Source organism: Pecten maximus, chromosome 1 (assembly GCF_902652985.1).
Source record: "Pecten maximus chromosome 1, xPecMax1.1, whole genome shotgun sequence".
NCBI lineage: Eukaryota > Metazoa > Mollusca > Bivalvia > Pectinida > Pectinidae > Pecten > Pecten maximus.
In genome coordinates, this window is record NC_047015.1 from 23,899,775 (window position 1) to 23,927,393 (window position 27,619).

The 27,619-nt window shown below is 35.1% G+C and overlaps 1 protein-coding gene across 1 annotated transcript; it reads left to right on the forward strand.

Moving 5' to 3' along the window:
* Positions 1-27,369, forward strand: LOC117321996 (prolyl 4-hydroxylase subunit alpha-1-like). Its single transcript, XM_033876722.1, has 13 exons — positions 1-241; positions 17,224-17,378; positions 17,560-17,721; positions 18,363-18,580; positions 19,050-19,104; positions 19,582-19,730; positions 19,935-20,111; positions 20,635-20,714; positions 22,835-22,937; positions 23,920-23,979; positions 24,127-24,183; positions 25,716-25,784; positions 26,376-27,369. The coding sequence occupies exons 1-13, from the start codon at positions 51-53 to the stop codon at positions 26,580-26,582; spliced, it is 1,683 nt and encodes a 560-aa protein (XP_033732613.1). The 5' UTR covers positions 1-50; the 3' UTR covers positions 26,583-27,369.
* The last annotated feature ends 250 nt before the right edge of the window (positions 27,370-27,619 follow it).

Here is a 27,619-nt window from a genome sequence, read left to right on the forward strand (position 1 = left end):
TCAAGATCATCCGACCGTGTCAGTTTACTTGGCAGAGCCACAGACAGTGTATGGTCAGCCGAGAAGATATGATCACTCCGATATCACTGTGTGTGTTATCTACACTAATACATGTTACATCATCGGAACTCTTCACTTCTATGGATTATATATATTCCGCCATTAGAGATGCTAACCAGATTTCATTAAGGTTGGATGATTATATTGCGAACGAAGAAAACAGATTGGCCGAGTTAAAACAGTAAGTAGACATCAAAGAGATTCAACGAGGATTTTTACGATTCAGACTAATGTTGTCAATGTTCATCTACATAAATATATTTTCATAAATTGTCCCATAATATCAAATTTTCTTCATATCTAATCGATCCCATACTTACTTAAAATGAGCGTGTTTATGTACCTGTACTTGGACTATAGATCCATCACAGCTTGTCTAACCCTGGAGCAGTTATTGTAATCGTCTGTGTTACACTATAAAACAGGTTAACCACACGACCATGGTACTGGTTCTCTTATCTATTTGCGGTGAAAACCAGAAGTTCCCTCCTCTCTCTGACTTCACACGCAAACCCACCTAGACAGTGTTTTGGAATTCCAAAGGAACGTCACTTTAATGTGAATAAAGCGGTAAAAACAATGTAAAAGATAAAGGCTTATCAGGAAGGCGGATGTTATTAAGTTATATCGCCACTAGGAGTGTATATAAATATGATTTAATCAAATTGTCACATAAAACAATTTAGGATTCTATTCTTCAAATTTATTTCAAAGATTAGAACTCCCAGTCCCACTTGACCACATACATAATTCAGGCGTCATATCAGTACAATTGTAACAATGTAAATATATTTCAATATGACATCTTATAAGATTTCCCATGCATAGTTTAATATTCTCTATTTATGATATGATAGTCTGCATACTAGCTTGCTGCGAACGTCAATTAATATAGTCACAATGATTGATGGTATAATACGTCATATAAGTATGGTTACATTTACATTGGGTAAAATACGTCACATTGAAAAGGTTACATTCATAGATGGTATAATACGTCTAATTGCTAGGGTTACATTAAACGGGTACAATAAACACCTCACGATATATATATAAATGTGTTTTATAGGGGGTATAATACGTCACATTAGGTTTATAACAATTATATAGAGATATACTATGTCCAATTTCAATTGTTATATTCATAAAGGGGTGTACCACGTCATATTACTGTATTAACCTTTATAGAATTATACAATGTAACATTATTATAATATGGTTTAATAGTTTATTGGCTTTTAGCCTTTCGGCTTATCCGCATAAACATGTACAATACATAATACTGTACAAATTGGGTAGGGATTCATGGTAATACAGACATAGAGTAATATAGACGTATTCATGGTTACACAAATATATCAATGGTAATATACACATATCATGGAGGATGGACAATTTCGACATTTGATCTTAGTTTTGAAGCAGCAATGAGAAATCTAGGGAGATTATTTAATTTCTTCTTATTTTTAATTCAAAGTAACTTGACTAGCTTGAACATAGATGGACGTATTCTGTAATATCTGTCAATGTAACGTTCCCTGCGTTGATTGTAAAATGGACACACGAGAATGAAATGTCATTCATCCTCTGGTAACGTTTATAGTATTCCACAGTGTTATAACACACAATCTTCCTATGGTTTATAGTATTCCACAGTGTTATAACACACAATCTTCCTATGGTTTATAGTATTCCACAGTGTTATAACACACAATCTTCCTATGGTTTATAGTATTCCACAGTGTTATAACACACAATCTTCATGTGGTTTATAGTATTCCAGTGTTATAACACAAAATCTTCTTATGGTTTTTAATATTCCAGTGTAATAACACAAAATCTTCTTATGGTTTTTAGTATTCCAGTGTTATAACACACAATCTTCCTGTGGTTTATAGTATTCCAGTGTAATAACACACAATCTTCTTATGGTTTATAGTATTCCAGTGTTATAACACACAATCTTCCTATGGTTTATAGTATTCCACAGTGTTATAACACACAATCTTCTTATAGTTTATAGTATTCCACAGTGTTATAACACACAATCTTCCTATGGTTTATAGTATTCCAGTGTTATAACACACAATCTTCCTATGGTTTATAGTATTCCATAGTGTTATAACACACAATCTTCCTGTGGTTTATAGTATTCCAGTGTCATTACACACAATCTTCATGTGGTTTATAGTATTCCAGTGTGATAACACACAATCTTCCTATGGCTTATAGTATTCCACAGTGTTATAACACAATCTTCCTATGGTTTATAGTATTCCAGTGTTATAACACACAATCTTCCTATGGTTTATAGTATTCCAGTGTTATAACACACAATCTTCCTGTGGTTTATAGTATTCCAGTGTTATAACACACAATCTTCCTATGGTTTATAGTATTCCAGTGTTATAACACACAATCTTCCTGTGGTTTATAGTATTCCAGTGTAATAACATACAAACTTCCGATGGTTTATAGTATTCCAGTGTAATAACACACAATCTTCCTGTGGTTTATAGTATTCCAGTGTTATAACACACAATCTTCCTATGGTTTATGGTATTCCAGTGTTATAACACACAATCTTCCTATGGTTTATAGTATTCCAGTGTTATAACACACAATCTTCCTGTGGTTTATAGTATTCCAGTGTAATAACACACAATCTTCTTATGGTTTTTAATATTCCAGTGTTATAACACACAATCTTCATGTGGTTTATAGTATTCCAGTGTTATAACACACAATCTTCCTATGGTTTATAGTATTCCAGTGTAATAACACACAATCTTCCTATGGTTTATAGTATTCCAGTGTGATAACACGCAATCTTACTGTGGTAACGTTTATAGAGGATAATCATATAATACAATGCATGTCCCCTTGAGATGACATCGTTTATATGGGCAAGATAAATTTCTCTGCTCACATTATATAGTAAAATATATTGAAGTATAACACGTCACCTTACTATGGTAACGCTTACAGTTGGCAGATTATATTTTACTATTGTAATATTGTAGAGGGTAAATACGTCATGTTACTTACTATGGTAATATTGCAGATGGTATAATACGTCATGTTACTATGGTAATATTATGGAGGTTATGATACTTCATGCTACTATGGTAGTGCAGTGATTCAGTAATGTCAGTTGATTGTTACTCTCTCTTCAGGGAGCAATTAACGGACTCACAAAAAAAAAAAAAAAAAAAACAGAAAAGGAACGCGCTTGTCTGTCATTTAAGAATAAGCAATCACTATCTTTTTAGATTTCGACAAACAAAATGCACTCTCCCAAAAAACGAGTTCATTTCAACTGCTCATTCATTTGGAGCTATTAACAAAAAGTAGGATTATGTTTTTCAAATTCGCACATCAATTTAGCTGCAGGCTACTGAAAATGCTATTCATAATGTAATACACAGAAGGCATATTAGTTTAAATGACTCTCTGTGAAGCATGTACTCTATTTACTGTGATTCTTGAAACTTTCATTCGACAATTTAAAGATATCATTTCGAGTGAAAGTTTATATGAAACTCTGAATAATAACTTATTAATTTCAAAAGATTTAATAATGGTATATTTTGTCGCCTACAGAAAGCAGGCGACATATAGGTACATTTTGTATCACTATATCGGCGTCGTCATTGGCGGCGTCGTCCGCAAAAATGTTGTCGTGTGATCACTCAAGTTCCCTTGGGCTGATCAAACTGAAACTTCATGCAGATCTCCCTTTCCAAAAGTGTTTGTTTTCAGGTCCGAAGGTCGAAGGTAAAGGTCACTGTTACTAAAAATAAAAAAAACTGATGTACTGAACATGTCCTTGATGAGGGTAGACAGTTAAAACTAGAACATGTCCTTAATGAATATAGAAAATGAAAAGTACTAAGGTCAGCTGCTGTCTGACATGTTATGATCATGACCTTGATGAGTGCAGAAGTTGGAACGTACATCACCAGCTGTCTGACATGTAATGAACATATCGTTAATCAGAGTAGACAGTTAAAAGTAGGTCACCAACTGTCTGACACCTATGTCATGTTATGTCATGCTGACATATAACTCATCCTTACCTACTGCATGAATAATATCAGGTCGATATGTGCTAATGCACCATTCTATCCCGGAACTTCTACAAATGACACTCACAGGAATAACATTTTACATTTCACGATGCAAACACCACCGACGGGCTACGCAATTCTACCGACATTATATTTGGCACTGGGCTCCAATTTTAGGCAAACCTCGCTAATACAAAATACAGAAATGATAGAAAACGTTGTTGATTTGTTTATTCATGAAAATTATCATTTTGTATCCCGTTTTGGACGGAATCTATTTAGTGTTGACATTTTACTAGTAGATATAAATCACTTTCCTAGATATATACTGACACTTTGAACCTTCCTAGATACATACTGACACCGTGAACCTACCTAGATACATACATACTGACACTTTGAACCTACCTAGATATATACTGACACTTTGAACCTTCCTAGATACATACTGACACTTTGAACCTACCTAGATACATACTCACTGGCACTTTGAACCTACCCAGATACATACTGACACTTTGAACCTACCTAGATATATACTGACACTTTGAACCTTTCTAGATTTATACTGACACTTTGAACCTACCTAGATACATACTGACACCGTGAACCTACCTAGATACGTACTGACACTTTGAATCTACCTAGATATATACTGACAGTTTGAACCTTTCTAGATATATACTGACACTTTGAACCTACCTAGATATATACTGGCACTTTGAACCTTCCTAGATATATACTGACATTTTGAACCTTCCTAGATTTATACTGGCACTTTGAACCTACCTAGATATATACTGACACTTTGAACCTACCTAGATATATACTGGCACTTTGAACCTTCCTAGATATATACTGACATTTTGAACCTTCCTAGATTTATACTGGCACTTTGAACCTACCTAGATATATACTGACACTTTGAACCTACCTAGATGTATACTGACACTTTGAACCTACCTAGATACATACTGACACTTTGAACTTTCCTAGCTACATACTGACACTTTGAACCTACCTAGATATATACTGACACTTTGAACCTACCTAGATGTATACTGACACTTTGAACCTACCTAGATACATACTGACACTTTGAACTTTCCTAGCTACATACTGACACTTTGAACCTACCTAGATATATACTGACACTTTGAACCTACCTAGATGTATACTGACACTTTGAACCTACCTAGATACATACTGACACTTTGAACTTTCCTAGCTACATACTGACACTTTGAACCTACCTAGATACATACTGACACTTTGAACTTTCCTAGCTACATACTGACACTTTGAACCTACCTAGATACATACTGACACTTTGAACTTTCCTAGCTACATACTGACACCGTGAACCTACCAAGATATATACTGACACCGTGAACCTACCAAGATGTATACTGACACCGTGAACCTACCTAGATATATACTGACACTTTGAACCTACCTTGATATATACTGACACCGTGAACCTACCTAGATACATACTGACACTTTGAACCTACCTAGATACATACTGACACCGTGAACCTACCTAGATACATACTGACACCGTGAACCTACCTAGATATATACTGACACCGTGAACCTACCTAGATGTATACTGACACCGTGAACCTACCTAGATACATACTGACACCGTGAACCTACCTAGATATATACTGACACTTTGAACCTACCTAGATATATACTGACACCGTGAACCTACCTAGATACATACTGACACCGTGAACCTACCTAGATATATACTGACACTTTGAACCTACCTAGATATATACTGACACCGTGAACCTACCTAGATACATACTGACACTTTGAACCTACCTAGATACATACTGACACTTTGAACCTTCCTAGATACATACTGACACCGTGAACCTACCTAGATACATACTGACACCGTGAACCTACCTAGATATATACAGACACTTTGAACCTACCTAGATATATACTGACACTTTGAACCTACCTAGATATACACTGACACTTTGAACCTACCTAGATATATACTGACACTTTGAACCTTTCTAGATTTATACTGACACTTTGAACCTACCTAGATACATACTGACACCGTGAACCTACCTAGATACGTACTGACACTTTGAATCTACCTAGATATATACTGACAGTTTGAACCTTTCTAGATATATACTGACACTTTGAACCTACCTAGATATATACTGGCACCGTGAACCTACCTTGATATATACTGACACCGTGAACCTACCTAGATACGTACTGACACTTTGAACCTACCTAGATACATACTGACACTTTGAACCTACCTAGATATATACTGGCACTTTGAACCTTCCTAGATATATACTGACATTTTGAACCTTCCTAGATTTATACTGGCACTTTGAACCTACCTAGATATATACTGACACTTTGAACCTACCTAGATGTATACTGACACTTTGAACCTACCTAGATACATACTGACACTTTGAACTTTCCTAGCTACATACTGACACTTTGAACCTACCTAGATATATACTGACACTTTGAACCTACCTAGATGTATACTGACACTTTGAACCTACCTAGATACATACTGACACTTTGAACTTTCCTAGCTACATACTGACACTTTGAACCTACCTAGATATATACTGACACTTTGAACCTACCTAGATGTATACTGACACTTTGAACCTACCTAGATACATACTGACACTTTGAACTTTCCTAGCTACATACTGACACTTTGAACCTACCTAGATACATACTGACACTTTGAACTTTCCTAGCTACATACTGACACTTTGAACCTACCTAGATACATACTGACACTTTGAACTTTCCTAGCTACATACTGACACCGTGAACCTACCTAGATATATACTGACACCGTGAACTTACCAAGATGTATACTGACACTTTGAACCTACCTAGATACATACTGACACTTTGAACCTACCTAGATACATACTGACACCGTGAACCTACCTAGATATATACTGACACCGTGAACCTACCTAGATACGTACTGACACTTTGAACCTACCTAGATATATACTGACACCGTGAACCTACCTAGATATATACTGACACCGTGAACCTACCAAGATGTATACTGACACTTTGAACCTACCTAGATACATACTGACACTTTGAACCTACCTAGATACATACTGACACCGTGAACCTACCTAGATACATACTGACACTTTGAACCTACCTAGATGTATACTGACACTTTGAACCTACCTAGATACATACTGACACCGTGAACCTACCTAGATACATACTGACACCGTGAACCTACCTAGATATATACAGACACTTTGAACCTACCTAGATATATACTGACACTTTGAACCTACCTAGATATACACTGACACTTTGAACCTACCTAGATGTATACTGACACTTTGAACCTACCTAGATACATACTGACACTTTGAACTTTCCTAGCTACATACTGACACTTTGAACCTACCTAGATATATACTGACACTTTGAACCTACCTAGATGTATACTGACACTTTGAACCTACCTAGATACATACTGACACTTTGAACTTTCCTAGCTACATACTGACACTTTGAACCTACCTAGATATATACTGACACTTTGAACCTACCTAGATGTATACTGACACTTTGAACCTACCTAGATACATACTGACACTTTGAACTTTCCTAGCTACATACTGACACTTTGAACCTACCTAGATACATACTGACACTTTGAACTTTCCTAGCTACATACTGACACTTTGAACCTACCTAGATACATACTGACACTTTGAACTTTCCTAGCTACATACTGACACCGTGAACCTACCTAGATATATACTGACACCGTGAACCTACCAAGATGTATACTGACACCGTGAACCTACCTAGATATATACTGACACTTTGAACCTACCTTGATATATACTGACACCGTGAACCTACCTAGATACATACTGACACTTTGAACCTACCTAGATACATACTGACACCGTGAACCTACCTAGATACATACTGACACCGTGAACCTACCTAGATATATACTGACACCGTGAACCTACCTAGATACATACTGACACCGTGAACCTACCTAGATATATACTGACACTTTGAACCTACCTAGATATATACTGACACCGTGAACCTACCTAGATACATACTGACACCGTGAACCTACCTAGATATATACTGACACTTTGAACCTACCTAGATATATACTGACACCGTGAACCTACCTAGATACATACTGACACTTTGAACCTACCTAGATACATACTGACACTTTGAACCTTCCTAGATACATACTGACACCGTGAACCTACCTAGATACATACTGACACCGTGAACCTACCTAGATATATACAGACACTTTGAACCTACCTAGATATATACTGACACTTTGAACCTACCTAGATATACACTGACACTTTGAACCTACCTAGATATATACTGACACTTTGAACCTTTCTAGATATATACTGACACTTTGAACCTACCTAGATACATACTGACAACCGTGAACCTACCTAGATACGTACTGACACTTTGAATCTACCTAGATATATACTGACAGTTTGAACCTTTCTAGATATATACTGACACTTTGAACCTACCTAGATATATACTGGCACCGTGAACCTACCTTGATATATACTGACACCGTGAACCTACCTAGATACGTACTGACACTTTGAACCTACCTAGATACATACTGACACTTTGAACCTACCTAGATATATACTGGCACTTTGAACCTTCCTAGATATATACTGACATTTTGAACCTTCCTAGATTTATACTGGCACTTTGAACCTACCTAGATATATACTGACACTTTGAACCTACCTAGATGTATACTGACACTTTGAACCTACCTAGATACATACTGACACTTTGAACTTTCCTAGCTACATACTGACACTTTGAACCTACCTAGATATATACTGACACTTTGAACCTACCTAGATGTATACTGACACTTTGAACCTACCTAGATACATACTGACACTTTGAACTTTCCTAGCTACATACTGACACTTTGAACCTACCTAGATATATACTGACACTTTGAACCTACCTAGATGTATACTGACACTTTGAACCTACCTAGATACATACTGACACTTTGAACTTTCCTAGCTACATACTGACACTTTGAACCTACCTAGATACATACTGACACTTTGAACTTTCCTAGCTACATACTGACACTTTGAACCTACCTAGATACATACTGACACTTTGAACTTTCCTAGCTACATACTGACACCGTGAACCTACCTAGATATATACTGACACCGTGAACTTACCAAGATGTATACTGACACTTTGAACCTACCTAGATACATACTGACACTTTGAACCTACCTAGATACATACTGACACCGTGAACCTACCTAGATATATACTGACACCGTGAACCTACCTAGATACGTACTGACACTTTGAACCTACCTCGATATATACTGACACCGTGAACCTACCTAGATATATACTGACACCGTGAACCTACCAAGATGTATACTGACACTTTGAACCTACCTAGATACATACTGACACTTTGAACCTACCTAGATACATACTGACACCGTGAACCTACCTAGATACATACTGACACTTTGAACCTACCTAGATGTATACTGACACTTTGAACCTACCTAGATACATACTGACACCGTGAACCTACCTAGATACATACTGACACCGTGAACCTACCTAGATATATACAGACACTTTGAACCTACCTAGATATATACTGACACTTTGAACCTACCTAGATATACACTGACACTTTGAACCTACCTAGATATATACTGACACTTTGAACCTTTCTAGATACATACTGACACTTTGAACCTACCTAGATACATACTGACACCGTGAACCTACCTAGATACGTACTGACACTTTGAATCTACCTAGATATATACTGACAGTTTGAACCTTTCTAGATATATACTGACACTTTGAACCTACCTAGATATATACTGGCACCGTGAACCTACCTTGATATATACTGACACCGTGAACCTACCTAGATACGTACTGACACTTTGAACCTACCTAGATACATACTGACACTTTGAACCTTCCTAGATACATACTGACACCGTGAACCTACCTAGATACATACTGACACCGTGAACCTACCTAGATATATACAGACACTTTGAACCTACCTAGATATATACTGACACTTTGAACCTACCTAGATATACACTGACACTTTGAACCTACCTAGATATATACTGACACTTTGAACCTTTCTAGATTGATACTGACACTTTGAACCTACCTAGATACATACTGACACCGTGAACCTACCTAGATACGTACTGACACTTTGAATCTACCTAGATATATACTGACAGTTTGAACCTTTCTAGATATATACTGACACTTTGAACCTACCTAGATATATACTGGCACCGTGAACCTACCTTGATATATACTGACACCGTGAACCTACCTAGATACGTACTGACACTTTGAACCTACCTAGATACATACTGACACTTTGAACCTACCTAGATATATACTGGCACTTTGAACCTTCCTAGATATATACTGACATTTTGAACCTTCCTAGATTTATACTGGCACTTTGAACCTACCTAGATATATACTGACACTTTGAACCTACCTAGATGTATACTGACACTTTGAACCTACCTAGATACATACTGACACTTTGAACTTTCCTAGCTACAAACTGACACTTTGAACCTACCTAGATATATACTGACACTTTGAACCTACCTAGATGTATACTGACACTTTGAACCTACCTAGATACATACTGACACTTTGAACTTTCCTAGCTACATACTGACACTTTGAACCTACCTAGATATATACTGACACTTTGAACCTACCTAGATGTATACTGACACTTTGAACCTACCTAGATACATACTGACACTTTGAACCTACCTAGCTACATACTGACACTTTGAACCTACCTAGATACATACTGACACTTTGAACTTTCCTAGCTACATACTGACACTTTGAACCTACCTAGATACATACTGACACTTTGAACTTTCCTAGCTACATACTGACACCGTGAACCTACCTAGATATATACTGACACCGTGAACTTACCAAGATGTATACTGACACTTTGAACCTACCTAGATACATACTGACACTTTGAACCTACCTAGATACATACTGACACCGTGAACCTACCTAGATATATACTGACACCGTGAACCTACCTAGATACGTACTGACACTTTGAACCTACCTAGATATATACTGACACCGTGAACCTACCTAGATATATACTGACACCGTGAACCTACCAAGATGTATACTGACACTTTGAACCTACCTAGATACATACTGACACTTTGAACCTACCTAGATACATACTGACACCGTGAACCTACCTAGATACATACTGACACTTTGAACCTACCTAGATGTATACTGACACTTTGAACCTACCTAGATACATACTGACACCGTGAACCTACCTAGATACATACTGACACCGTGAACCTACCTAGATATATACAGACACTTTGAACCTACCTAGATATATACTGACACTTTGAACCTACTTAGATATACACTGACACTTTGAACCTACCTAGATATATACTGACACTTTGAACCTTTCTAGATACATACTGACACTTTGAACCTACCTAGATACATACTGACACCGTGAACCTACCTAGATACGTACTGACACTTTGAATCTACCTAGATATATACTGACAGTTTGAACCTTTCTAGATATATACTGACACTTTGAACCTACCTAGATATATACTGGCACCGTGAACCTACCTTGATATATACTGACACCGTGAACCTACCTAGATACGTACTGACACTTTGAACCTACCTAGATACATACTGACACTTTGAACCTACCTAGATATATACTGGCACTTTGAACCTTCCTAGATATATACTGACATTTTGAACCTTCCTAGATTTATACTGGCACTTTGAACCTACCTAGATATATACTGACACTTTGAACCTACCTAGATGTATACTGACACTTTGAACCTACCTAGATACATACTGACACTTTGAACTTTCCTAGCTACATACTGACACTTTGAACCTACCTTGATATATACTGACACTTTGAACCTACCTAGATGTATACTGACACTTTGAACCTACCTAGATACATACTGACACTTTGAACTTTCCTAGCTACATACTGACACTTTGAACCTACCTAGATACATACTGACACTTTGAACTTTCCTAGCTACATACTGACACTTTGAACCTACCTAGATACATACTGACACTTTGAACTTTCCTAGCTACATACTGACACCGTGAACCTACCTAGATATATACTGACACCGTGAACCTACCAAGATGTATACTGACACTTTGAACCTACCTAGATACATACTGACACTTTGAACCTACCTAGATACATACTGACACCGTGAACCTACCTAGATATATACTGACACCGTGAACCTACCTAGATATATACTGACACTTTGAACCTACCTTGATATATACTGACACCGTGAACCTACCTAGATACATACTGACACTTTGAACCTACCTAGATATATACTGACACTTTGAACCTACCTAGATACATACTGACACCGTGAACCTACCTAGATACATACATACTGACACTTTGAACCTACCTAGATACATACTGACACTTTGAACCTACCTAGATATATACTGACACTTTGAACCTTTCTAGATTTATACTGACACTTTGAACCTACCTAGATACATACTGACACCGTGAACCTACCTAGATATATACTGACACCGTGAACCTACCTAGATACATACTGACACTTTGAATCTACCTAGATATATACTGACACTTTGAACCTACCAAGATGTATACTGACACTTTGAACCTTCCTAGATACATACTGACACCGTGAACCTACCTAGATACATACTGACACCGTGAACCTACCTAGATACATACTGACACCGTGAACCTACCTAGATATATACAGACACTTTGAACCTACCTAGATATATACTGACACTTTGAACCTACCTAGATATACACTGACACTTTGAACCTACCTAGATATATACTGACACTTTGAACCTACCTAGATATATACTGACACTTTGAACCTACCTAGATATACACTGACACTTTGAACCTACCTAGATATATACTGACACTTTGAACCTTTCTAGATTTATACTGGCACTTTGAACCTACCTAGATATATACTGATACCGTTACATACGTATATGCTGAAGCCGTGATCCTACCTTAATATATATTCACGCAGTGATCCTAATTAAATATATATTGGCGCTATTATCCTACCTAAATATATATTGACGCTGTGATCCTTACTAAATATATATTGACGCTGTGATCCTTCCTAAATATATATTGACGCTGTGATCCTTACTAAATATATATTGACGCAGTGATCCTTACTAAATATATATTGACGCAGTGATCCTTACTAAATATATATTGACGCAGTGATCCTTCCTAAATATATATTGACGCTGTGATCCTTCCTAAATATATATTGACGCTGTGATCCTTCCTAAATATATATTGACGCTGTGATCCTTCCTAAATATATATTGACGCTGTGATCCTTCCTAAATATATATTGACGCAGTGATCCTAACTACATGTATACTGACGCTGTGATCCTAACTAAATGTATATATATAGATACATACTGACACTGTGAGGCTACCTAAATATAAACGTAAACCGTGAGCCTGATATATACTGACGCCCTGACCCTACCAAAATATTTACTGTTAACATACATGTATGAAGGTTGTGAACGCTGTGAACCTGTGTACCTGCTCAAATGTATACCGGCGCTTTGAAGTCAATGTATACGGAGGTATGAACCTACCTCAAATGTATACCGGCGCTTTGAACTCAATGTATACGGAGGTATGAACCTACCTCAAATGTATACCGGCGCTTTGAACTCAATGTATACGGAGGTATGAACCTACCTCAAATGTATACCGGCGCTTTGAACTCAATGTATACCGGCGCTATGAACCTATCTCAATGTATACGGACGTATGAACCTACCTCAATGTATACCGGCGCTATGAACCTATCTCAATGTATACCGGCGCTATGAACCTATCTCAATGTATACCGGCGCTATGAACCTATCTCAATGTATACCGGACGTATGAACCTACCTCAATGTATACCGGCGCTATGAACCTATCTCAATGTATACGGACGTATGAACCTACCTCAATGTATACCGGCGCTATGAACCTATCTCAATGTATACCGGCGCTATGAACCTACCTCAATGTATACCGGCGCTATGAACTCAATGTATACGGACGTATGAACCTATCTCAATGTATACGGACGCTATGAACCTATCTCAATGTATACGGACGTATGAACCTACCTCAATGTATACGGAGGTATGAACCTACCTTAATGTATACGACGCTGTTAACTATTGATATCTATGTGAACTCTGCGACCAACTTTTATCAGTATATAGCTATTATTTGCTGTTTACTATTGCATGATTTATCAATAAAGCTATCTATCAGATGCAGGAATACATTAATAACATAGTTACAGTTGATTGTTTTCAATGTTATTGGTATGCTTACCACGATTACAATATGTAAGATCCATTGTAAAGGTATAGAGAGTGTGAGGAAATCAAACCAATGGTACGTTGGTATTTACACGTCTTTGTACTCGCAATATCATTGATATTTAGATTATATCTGACATCTGACATTTTTCCTGGAAATGACTTTACCAAAAAGTACTATTATTATTGAGAGACTATTTTGTGATGTCATTTTATATTAATTTTATGTTATAATGTTCATGGTATTGTTACACACACTACATACACGTGTTAAGTACACTTTACATAAGTGATGATACTCCATGTTCCCGTTTTGTGATAAAACACTTTGCCTTTTGACACTGGACTACTGTGTATCATAAATAAAATAGCCATTACAAAATAAATTTGAATAAATTGAAAACATATTCTGGAATGCGCATTTTCTTGGACAAAGTATGCTACTCAATTTAAATATCTAACAGATGATATGAGAAGAATGGTAATGTAATTCATTTAATTCGTAATTACTTTTTTATTCAATGACACAAATATTAGAGTATAGAAGTTTTCATCTGAAATGTTATGATACCGTCAAAACGATGTGAATCGAATGGTTGAAATTATTATTATAACGATTCAATTCTGTTTGGAGAAATTAAACGCGATGGATCGAAAAAATAAAAGCAACCATCATGATGCCTTGGTCCTGTGTGATATCTGTATAAAGCAAGTGTAGAACTACATCTGAAGAGTGACCAAAGTTGATATTTCAATGTGGACGCTTCCGTCGACCACAATGATTTATTTCAATAATATAAATTAAAATGCAAGTATTAAAACGTAAGTATATGCTATGGTTTGAGTGTAAATAAGATGCATAGGAGGTAATCGAAAGCACATGCATGTAAATGGAGAAAAAAATACCAGAATAGAGTAAGCGGTTTGTGTTGAACATGAATCACTTTTTAATATGTTTACCTTTCTTACTGTTTGCTCGGTTCTTTTTTATATCTGCTTTCACAACTTAGTAGGAATAAAGTATACATTTGTATTTGAGAATTGAATCTTAATTTTGACAAATCATGGAATGATGAATTGGGTTGGTCGGGAGACAAACTTCATTAACTGTCGAAAAGTTTAATTTGATCAACTCAATACATTACCTCGACAACGCGGAATTCAATCCTTATGTTTCAAAAGAACACATTGATCATAACATAATAATTCGTTAATTCACATTAATCTTCCATTCATCACTAGATACTGTAAATGGTGTAGTTATATTACAGAGATATAGGCCGCCATCTTCATGGTTTTTGATACAATCGAGCATGTGTTGTTGTATAAAATATTTAGTATGTTTCCTGGTTGGTTTGGCAATTATGCATAACTTTGACAAATTCAACTACAATGGCACATGATTAGTGTTAAAAGTGGTGTAAAATAACTCATACGCAAACTTATTCTGGTCAAATTCAATGGAAACATCAAGTTTCACCGATTCCAAACTTGAAGCTTAAAATAAGTATTATGAACAACTGTGTATGGAAATAGAATAAATTCACCTAAACCAAATGTTAAAAACCATGAAAGAGCAGTCAATTTTTATTTCTTATATTTTTCAGTGAAATCAATAGAACAAACAAAACTGCTATTTTAAGCAAATAAATGCAAAGTATGAGTATTTTATAGTTAAGATATAAACTGAAGTGGCAGTGGAAACTAAAAAGAAACAAAATGGAGCACTATGTATTGAGGATGACCTGTTCTAAACCCTAATTTCTAATACCTTTCGTTGTTACCACACTTGAACAGGAAATATATATATCACACCTAATTTTAACTTATCTGATATTCTTATTTCATGTTCCTATCTGATATCATATACATTGTATTAAGTATACGAAGTAAACAAAATATTAATTTTTAAAGATGTGAGATGAGGATGCATTTAAATGTCATTAATTAGCATAAATGGCTTTGTCCTGTGGCGTATGAAGGCTAGCGCTGACGTAGTGACGTAATATTTTAATATGAAAGACCAAGCCTTCATATGAATTGTGATATTTGTCACAGATTTTTACATACACCTCGCCAATTCTAAATTGCACCAAGCAATGCATTATTGTCATTCATTTAGATTGGAGTCTTTTATTAGTTTATTTTACAAAGCTAATGTATGATAACATACGTTTACAAAAATAATCCTGTAAAACAAAAATAAAGAATTTAAAGTATAATAGATATTTGTCATTTCTCTGTATGTGCAGTAAAACCTTTCGACTGAGTGTCCATTCCAATACGACACCTCAGACTGTCACTAACAGACATAAGCTAGGTCACCTATACATTAATAACTCTTGTCACCTCCGATGATCTTGTCAAATATCCACTGTATATATATACATATGTAGGACACTTAATTCCTATAGAACGTGACCCAACTTTTTTTCATTTTAGAGAAATATATTGGAATCAGCAGAATACAGATTAATTTTTCATAAACCATTGATGTTTTATGTATTTACTAATTATAGATATGCTGAGAAGTTAACACAATTACAGAACGATCTACTGAAAGATGACGATGGCTGGGCTGGTAACCCGGTCAGTGTGTACAAATTCACCAAGGTGTACACTGATGAATGGGACGAGACGTTTGCTGCCTATAAGCAGAATAGTCACCAGGAGGGTATGTGTAAATTAAAGGGTTTCAGTCCTTCATTGTATCTTGCAAATGGCTGAAAATCATTCAATCTATCAAAAATTCTTGACTGTTATATAATTAATGTTGAAGCATTCATCAAAATGAAAGTGTCGGGAAATTATCAGATGGAACTAAAGTGTTAATACTATACACACTGGTTTTACAGCGCTGGACGAGATTCTTAAACTCAAGAAAACCTACATGCCAGGCCAAGAGGACATGAATGGGGTAACAGACGGATTAGCCCGCCTTATCGGCACATACAAAATATCTGCCAGTGAAATCGCTAACGGCACAATAAAGGGCATACATACAGGGGAGTTAACAGGTATATTGTTAAACCTTCACTCTTTAAGGTGTCATGATGATATATCTGTAGCAGTAAATGTTTACTGGTTGGATGTCTGCACTAACGATATATCTTCAGTAGTACTTAATGAATTATATAATGAATTACCTTCATTGATTAATTTTTATTAATATTGATATTGATTTTTTTATTCAAATGAAAGCAACACAACAACGACAATGAAATCGATTTAAATCAATGCTTCGTTAATGAATTTTCGACTTCGATTAATTTATTGTGGCATATGAGTTGACTACCACAAACCATGTTGTTAGGGGGCGTGTCAGTTTACATTTGTGATTAAATATTAGAAAAGCAAATTAAAAAGATATCATTTTTGTAAGATAGATTGGAAAAAGGCTAATGTTATACTAGTATATAACAAGGTGCTAGTCAATTACTCTAAGTTGTCTCCTTGTTCGACTCTATCTATCCTTTGTAGAGCTAGAGATGATATCCAGGTTAATTACAGCGTCATAGTACATTTTTAAATACATACATGTTGTTTTTTATTATGTTTACAACGTTTACATTTATTAAATATTATACCAGGATGATCAGTAAGATATTTTTCAGTTGTTAGTAATGTGTCTAATCATTGAATTAATTACATCCATCAGCCCACGACTGTAACAGCATAGCCCAAGATTTCCACACACGGGAGTTCACACAGCTCGCCCTAGATTGGTATGACGTTGCCATTGAAAAAATCCAAAAAGAAGTCAGCGAGATGGTACCGACCTCTTGTCAGAATGAGACATGTTTAGATTGGACCGAAAACTATGTCAAAATGTCCATAACAAATATCAAAATATCAAGAGATTTAGCTGTTGAATTGGCAAGTACACTATGGAAATATGGATATGTGTGATTGTATGTAATCGATGCCATATGGTTGTAAATAAGCTTGACGTCACTGCAGCAAATATAACGTAATCTCGCTATTAGTATCAGTTAAACTGTCATAGGGATGTTTTAGAATAAAGATGACGTCACTGTAGCAAATATAACGTAATATCGCTATTAGTATCAGTTAAACTGTCATAGGGGTGTTTTAGAACAAAGATGACGTCACAAGGTACAAATGAGCATGACGTTTCAGGAGTGTTAGTAAAAGTAACGTCATAAGATGTCAATAAACATGAAGTCATGGGGGTGCTAGTAAACATTCATTATGGGGATGGAATATAATATCACATCTACACTATAAGTTACATGTTTATCGCTAGCGACAATGAGACAGTAACAGTTACGTTATTGTCTTCACCACCACATTACGTTAATAGCATTTATCTTTCTTATTTCAGCTTCAAAAGCAAATGAGAAATTTCACAATAGATTTGCAAGCTCTATTAGAAGAACGTAAGTTATCCCGTGTTCGCGCGTCTCTATAGTTACGTGTAAATCGAAATAAAAAAATGATAATGGCTTCATAAACACGCAAAGCGAAATGGAATGATTTTTTTTTTCGAGATTGTACAGTAATCAACAATAATGTGTGTGTCAATGATGGACAGGCAAAAACAATTTGTAGGCAAGGACTGTTGATTAGTCCTTTTTTGGGATTTAACGTGTAAAGAACCAAATATCTGTCATCATTTGAATTTCTTAAACTATGATCAATATCGTTTCCAAAATTAACTATGTTATTTTAACGTCAACACTTGTCACTTGTGCTCAGGCTCTTTCGGGTTTTCTTTGGAGTATCTCTAACCCCAAACATTACTCGGATGATCAGGGGGTTATTGAACGCTCATATTTAGATTTCGAGCTTCAATAATGACTTCTCTAAACAAAATTTCCCAAGCTTCCTACATTTGTTATATTGTACTTTTACAGAAGAAGATGACAAAGAGCTACAAGAAAGTATGGAGGCAGAAATCATGGCAATGCATAACGATGGTAGTATCCAGTTTTACGGAAAAGAACTAATTCGAAACGTGCATACCAAGCGGTCATATGAAAAACTATGCCGAGGGGCTGTCGAGGTAGGCCTTTACTCAATAATAACTGAAAATGCATGTATCATAGCTAGCAATAATCTGATGCTTTTATAACACACCATTAATCTGACGAACCTTCGATACAAAATACACTCAATGAAAGCATGGTCGTATGATATCGTGTCTTAGCCTGACTTATGCTCCTTGTGACACCTCTGATACTATAATGACCCATATTGTGTTCTCCAGAGTAGGGTAAAAGATCCATCTCTGGTGTGTTCCTACGTCAACAACGATAATCACCCCTTATTGCTGATCCAGCCGGCAAAGATTGAGTATCTGAGCTGGTCCCCATACATCGTCATCTACCATGACATCATGTCGGACTCAGAGACCACGACTCTACAGAATCTCACATTCAACTACGTAAGTGCACTGCAGTGAAAAACAATAAACTCCAAAATGGACAGTGTTGCCATGATACCAGGCAATTAATGAAGTATAGGGTGTATATCCTTGTTTTCTATACTTCCATTTGCTCTGCTTCGTCACTATATATTTACCTTACCAAACAAAATAGAAAATTATACAATTATTCTCACTTACTTCCCATTAGTAAAGTGATATGAATAATAACATGTTCCTGACGTCGTTTTTGTCTGACGTTACTATATTAAGTGTTCTGACGTCATGAATATTTGTACTAGAGGATTATGCTAAACGATTGATCAATAAACTTCACAGCAATTTCTGTAGTTATGTTGCATTTGATTATTGTTATCTGCTAACAAGCACAACATATACAAAAATAAGGAGATCAAACAAATTCACTCAATACTGACTGGGAAGTGGTGTTCACACCGTCAACTGCCGTAATGGTTGAATATCTTATCAATGTGTTTTATCTACTTTTTATTGTTCAGAAATGACAAACTTCTTTCTGTTCCAGCTTGAACGGTCCCAAGGAATCCCTGCCAACCCTACCAGTGATGATGAGGGTTTGGAAATGGATTCGCGAATCAGTCGATAGTAAGTATATAACCCTAATCACCAGACGAGTATACAAATGTATACGTATTTAACGTGATGTCATCCATTCTATACTATATCCAGAATGCATTGACAACTCCTGTAACCTTCCAAAAAGTTACCTGTGGTATAAAAGAATTCACTTATTGGACAGTTAGTGGTAACTTATTGGACAGTTAGAGGTGACTTATTTGACAGTTAGTGGTAACTTATTCGACAGTTAGAGGTAACTTATTGAACAGTTAGAGGTAACTTATTGAACAGTTAGAGGTAACTTATTGAACAGTTAGAGGTAACTTATTGAACAGTTAGAGGTAACTTATTGGACAGTTAGAAGTAACTTATTTGACAGTTAGTGGTAACTTATTGGACAGTTAGAAGTAACTTATTGGACAGTTAGAGGTAACTTATTGAACAGTTAGAGGTGACTTATTTGACAGTTAGTGGTAACTTATTGGACAGTTAGTGGTAACTTATTGGACAGTTAGAAGTAACTTATTGGACAGTTAGAGGTAACTTATTGGACAGTTAGAGGTAACTTATTGGACAGTTAGAGATAACTTATTGGACAGTTAGAGATAACTTATTGGACAGTTAGAGATAACTTATTGGACAGTTAGAGGTAACTTATTGGACAGTTAGAGATAACTTATTGGACAGTTAGAAATAACTTATTGGACAGTTAGAGATAACTTATTGGACAGTTAGAGATAACTTATTGGACAGTTAGAGATAACTTATTGGACAGTTAGAGATAACTTATTGGACAGTTAGAGGTAACTTATTGGACAGTTAGAGATAACTTATTGGACAGTTAGAGGTAACTTATTGGACAGTTAGAGATAACTTATTGGACAGTTAGAAGTAACTTATTGGACAGTTAGAGGTAACTTATTGGACAGTTAGAGGTAACTTATTGAACAGTTAGAGATAACTTATTGGACAGTTAGAGATAACTTATTGAACAGTTAGAGATAACTTATTGGACAGTTAGAGATAACTTCAGTTGAGGAGACAGCTGGAGGTAAAATTTTGAATTTTAAGCACGTAACTATACTGGACGATGGAAAACAAAGCTTACTAAATATGGGATTAACAATTATTCAAATAGCAAAATTCTTAGAAGTATATCCGTTATAAATGTCCCCATATTTCCTATACACTATGATTTTTCCTTTAACAGAAAGTTTGAATCACGAAGCACAGTTTCACATGAAACATACATGTATATATATCACAACACTGAGACCAGTATATATATCACAACACTGAGAGACAGTATATATATCACAACACTGAGAGACAGTATATATATCACAACACTGAGAGACAGTATATATATCTAAACACTGAGAGACAGTATATATATCCAAACACTGAGAGACAGTATATATATCACAGCACTGAGAGACAGTATATATATCACAACACTGGGAGACAGTATATATATCACAACACTGAGAGACAGTATATATATATCCAAACACTGAGAGACAGTATATATATCACAACACAGAGACACAGTATATATATCACAACACTGAGAGACAGTATATATATCTAAACACTGAAAGACAGTTTATATATCACAAACACTGAGAGACAGTATATATATCACAACACTGAGAGACAGTATATGTCACAACACTGAGACAGTATATATATCACAACACTGAGAGACAGTATATATATCACAACACTGAGAGACAGAATATATATCACAATACTGAGAGACAGTATATATAACACAACACTGAGAGACAGTATATATAACACAACACTGAGAGACAGTATATATAACACAACACTGAGAGACAGTATATATAACACAACACTGAAAGACAGTATATATATCTAAACACTGAGAGACAGTATATATATCACAACACTGAGAGACAGTATATATAACACAACACTGAGAGACAGTATATATAACACAATACTGAGAGACTATATATATAACACAATACTGAGAGACAATATATATAACACAACACTGAGAGACAGTATATATAACACAACACTGAGAGACAGTTTATATATCACAACACAGAGAGACAGCATATACTTTGTATAAGAGTTTATATACAAAACTAATTTGTTGTTCTTTTCACGTATAGCTATTACGTCGATGATGATAATCCGATGGTGAAAAGGCTCAACACAAGGATACAGGCAATAACGACACTGAAACCGGTCTATCCTTCCGCCGAGGTTCTACAGGTAGCATAACTAGCATAACCTATTTTGTTTTTCATTTTGCAAACTAAGTCTGTCGGTTGTTTTATAATGTTAACATTCCCCACTGACTGTAAACTAGGTGTCATTTGACGTCCTAAAACTCTATTGAGCGATTTCATTGCTTTCATTGCTTATCGGATTTATATTATCTTACTTTAAGTAAAATAATATACTGAATGATTATATTACTTATAATTACATATATTTCTAATAATTGATACATATATTTACTAACAAGTACATGTATTACTAACAAAATCATATATGTACTAATAACAATTACACACATTACATGTACTAACAATTTCATAAATAACTGATAATTACATATAGTAGTTAAAGTTTAAACATATTTTGATTGCTTCAAATATAAGCATGAGGATTGGGCACAAGTTATACAACTTATTAAAGCCCTCTCCTCCAAACATTGTTACAACAATGTGACACAAAACAATGGACATTTACATTAATTTTACGATTGACAAATTAGAAAAGGAAGACTAAAGAGGGAAGTGAAGGGAATACAGATAATTATACAATAATTAATTTATGTCTAACAAAAATATTTGATTTACACACAATAACATAATATCTGCCTGGAACAAACTAACTACATATGCACGCTCCTTCATCTTATCATTGTCCTTTTATGCTTATTCCTTAATAGTTCTCCTTTTGATAATCAAGTTCCTGCTAGGTAACGTTTTATTGTGTCAGACAGAAAAAATATTTACAGAACATATCAAAATATATATTAGTGGACATTTTATACATTAATATCAATTCGTAACGTTCCAGAAAGGGTAGTGGTAGAATTGGGTATAGGGAATTAATAGAAAGACAGGAATATAGGAGATGGAATACCGAGAGTATTTGTATGATATAAAGTATTTATAATAGTCTCATAGTCTCACCTATTCTGCATTTATTGTCCGATAAGATGTATATTGATTGTATCCCTTAGGTAGGAAATTACGGAATGGGAGGACAATACGAGCCACATTATGATTGGTTCGGGAAACAAGTAAGTAAATCTAAATACAAGTTTTGAAATAAATGATTTCCACGAATCATATCACGGGATTATTATATGGAAATTTATTTTCTGTTAAATAGTAACTAATATCGGTTTTAAGATTACAATAAACATGAATGCGTCTGTTTGTTTCAGCAAGTACAAATTTTAACGGAACATAAAGCAAACAGGCTAGCTACGATGCTGTTTTATGTGAGTATATATGTAAACACATACCTCATTTTAATGCTGATGAATTGTGTGGAAATTATGAATTATCTAAAATTGACAATGAGTTTATTTTTAAAAGAGTTCAAACTTTTATTCGACTAAGTAAGTTTCTAATCAAAACATTCGTGTGAACAAGTACATCAATGTTTTTTTCCTATCCTACCTATGTCACTCTTACAGTCTACAATTTGTTGATATAAATATTGTGGATGGTTCATATATTACGTATATCATTTACAGTTTATAATAAACCTCTACTGCGTGGCAAATGAATAAGAAATCTATAAAGTTCAGGAGTGACCCGATGAAGGATTTAAGGAATGTGCTTTTGTGCACAATATGGCGCGCCGTTTTACTATTTATTAACAAAACTTGATATCTATCATTCGAATTTAGGATATCCATAATTCATTTCTGGATATCCATAATTCGAATGTAGGATATCTTAAAATGTTTTGAATTAAGGATATCCATAATTCGAATTTTGGATATCCTTAATTCATTTATGGATATCCAAAATTCGAATTATGGATATCCTAAATTCAAAGCATTTTAAGATATCCAAAATTCGATTTAATGATATCAAGAAATGATATTTGGATATCCAAAATTCGAATTTTGGATATCCATAATTCGAATTTATGATATCTTAAAATGCTTTGAATTTAGGATATCCATAATTCGAATTTTGGATATCCATAATTCATTTTTGGATATCCATAATTCGAATTTTGGATATCCAATATTAATTTTGGATATCCAAAATTATTTAATGATATCATAAATTCGAATTTTGGATATCCAAAAATGAATTATGGATATCCAAAATTCGAATTATGGATATCCAGTTTTGTTAACAAATAGTAAAACGGCGCCCCATAGCACAATGGATAAGTGACGTGTATTGGATGTGTAGCTAGAATGTGCCATGCATTCGTTTTTAATTACTTTTAATTAAGTGTATTCAAAGATATACATTGTGTACATCATTTATGAACCCTAATTTGTAGTGTAACCTTAATGTAGCAAGTCGTCTTACTCTTAAATCTTTAGATCGGTCTTTTTTCCTGTTATCTTTCTTTATAAACATTATAAGTATAAGTCTTTGTGGAGAAGCCTTTTATAAATTGTCAAAAACTTGTGCCCAATCCAATTGTGACCAAACAATGAAATACGTTCAATGGTAAGTACTGAACGGTGAGTGTAAATATTGTGTAATGAAAAGTTTATGTATGATGAGAATTGTTTGATTGATGGGGAGGAAGCGGCATTTATAGTATATCGTGAGGACTCGTCCACGAATTCTTTATTAAAGTGCAAGAGAAGTATCTGCGACATCAGATGAACATATGATATTTATTACATGGTACATTTTTGTACGTGTACATTAACTTACAATTATGCAATTATTTCTGATAGAATAGATAAGTCAAGTCAGTAAAACGGCTTACTGTTAATATATATTCAGTATACTATTAAGAGGAATGTTGAAATGTCATTGTTTATTATTCTAGCTGAGCGATGTACGGGCGGGAGGTGCGACAGTGTTCCCTCTAATCGACGTGCATATCCCCGTGCGGAAGGTAAAGTCATGGTTTATGTCTCCCACTTCCCATTTTCGTGAAGCAATGTATTCACTTTTCGTGCAAAGATTCGTCTTTCTAGATTTTCATGACATAATTTAGTTTAAAATTGTAGTATTTTTGTGATGAGTATCTTCCTCACATCGCTTCACCTTCATCACTAAATCAGATTTCAGTTTTACTTTACAATATTCTTAAACTGTATTTCCGTTGAAAATCCAATAAGATGAATAGTTTTAAGGCAACCGCCATATCGTACACGAAATATCACTTCCTGGCTTCCTTTCTTGAAATCCACCTTTAGACCCCTGGAATCACTGACGAGTTCTAGGACGAAAGTTATATAATGTAGCTATACATTCATCATCAACATTTACTTATCGGTTACCTAATTCGCAATACACGTCGTCATTTATGAGTGTGTACAATCCCTCGTTATTGACTTTAAATTGTGTTCGAGTAATTGCTGTTAATGTCACGACAAAAATACACAAGACATAAAACTGTCTTCAAACAGATAGTCGTCACACACAATATAATGCCTTATTTAATTTCTTAACGTAATCAATGTTTTGTAAAATCACATTTTAGGGAGCCGCTGCATTCTGGCTTAACCTCGATAACGACTTAGAGGGAGTTGAGACTACACTCCATGCTGGTTGTCCGGTGCTGATTGGTTCAAAATGGATTGCCAACAAATGGATTCACACGCACAATCAGAATACCCAATGTTTTAAATCAGACTCAAAAGAAGCAAACATTACATCTAAATCGACAGCGACCACGTCCGTTGATTAATCCCGTGTTTATCTGTATTAAACACATCAATTCGTTTTTAAAAGCATATTTGCCACATGAAACGCTTGCTGTGCTGTAGACTTTTTTGGCGCACTTAATTCTAACCATTTAAGTGCAATAATTGATTGGCGCTCCCGTAGGTGTTCTTTCTGTTGGCACCAATTACACAGAAACTGCATCTAGCGCAATCAGAATATCGCCGTAAGCTTTCTCTAAATGTATCCAGCAATCGCCAGTCAAGTAACACAATACATTTCGTCTCTCCATTATATACAGATGTCATTTCCGTTATCATGGTGCATTTGGAACTGTTGCATTTGAAGTCATGTTGATTATTGACAAATATGGTATATTTCGAGACTGAATGGTTCGTTGTAATTTGGATTTATAAACAAATATTTGTTGCATCACATTTCCCTGCGTTGACATACTTTAGGTATGTATTTTGGCGAGGTGATATTTTAGTGCATATTGGTGAAAAGGTGCATCCCCAACATATCTTATGAAATATTACAAAAAATTGAAATTAGACAAAGGGGTTACATCGATACCGACTCTATTTTATTTCTGTCATTACAAACCCCTGGGATTAGATCCAGCATACTGTTTAAAGCATCGAACGCTTAATTATGATCAACATTTAAAGTGTATGAATAGTATTAGTATGTGTGAATTGTACTAGACAAGCCATAATTGCGATTTTTGTGCAGGAGTGGTCATTTCCCTGGTAGATGTGTGGTGAGGATGTACGTGTGTTTTGTCATTAAACTGTTATTCACATCAGAAACTTTCTCAACTTTTTTTGTTCAATGTGTATTCAGATCAATCGACAATTATCGGCGATAAAAACAGACAAATATTATTCAGATGAAGTGAAAATTGACTAACCACGATATCTTAGGAAGCAGGTGTCCCATATGATACCCGGTAGGTTGTTTCTACGTATGTTTTTCATAGACTAGAAAGACACGCAACAAATTTCTGGAAAACATTCGAACTGACCACTAAAAACGGCCATTTAATTACATTGTAATAAC

Bases quoted from the DNA above. Each gene is read 5' to 3' on its own strand.
- LOC117321996 (XM_033876722.1), top strand. From the start codon at position 51: ATGGTCAGCCGAGAAGATATGATCACTCCGATATCACTGTGTGTGTTA. The intron at 17,379-17,559 runs GTATGTGTAAAT...CTGGTTTTACAG, and splicing joins GCAGAATAGTCACCAGGAGG to CGCTGGACGAGATTCTTAAA. The intron at 20,112-20,634 runs GTAAGTGCACTG...TTTCTGTTCCAG, and splicing joins AGAATCTCACATTCAACTAC to CTTGAACGGTCCCAAGGAAT.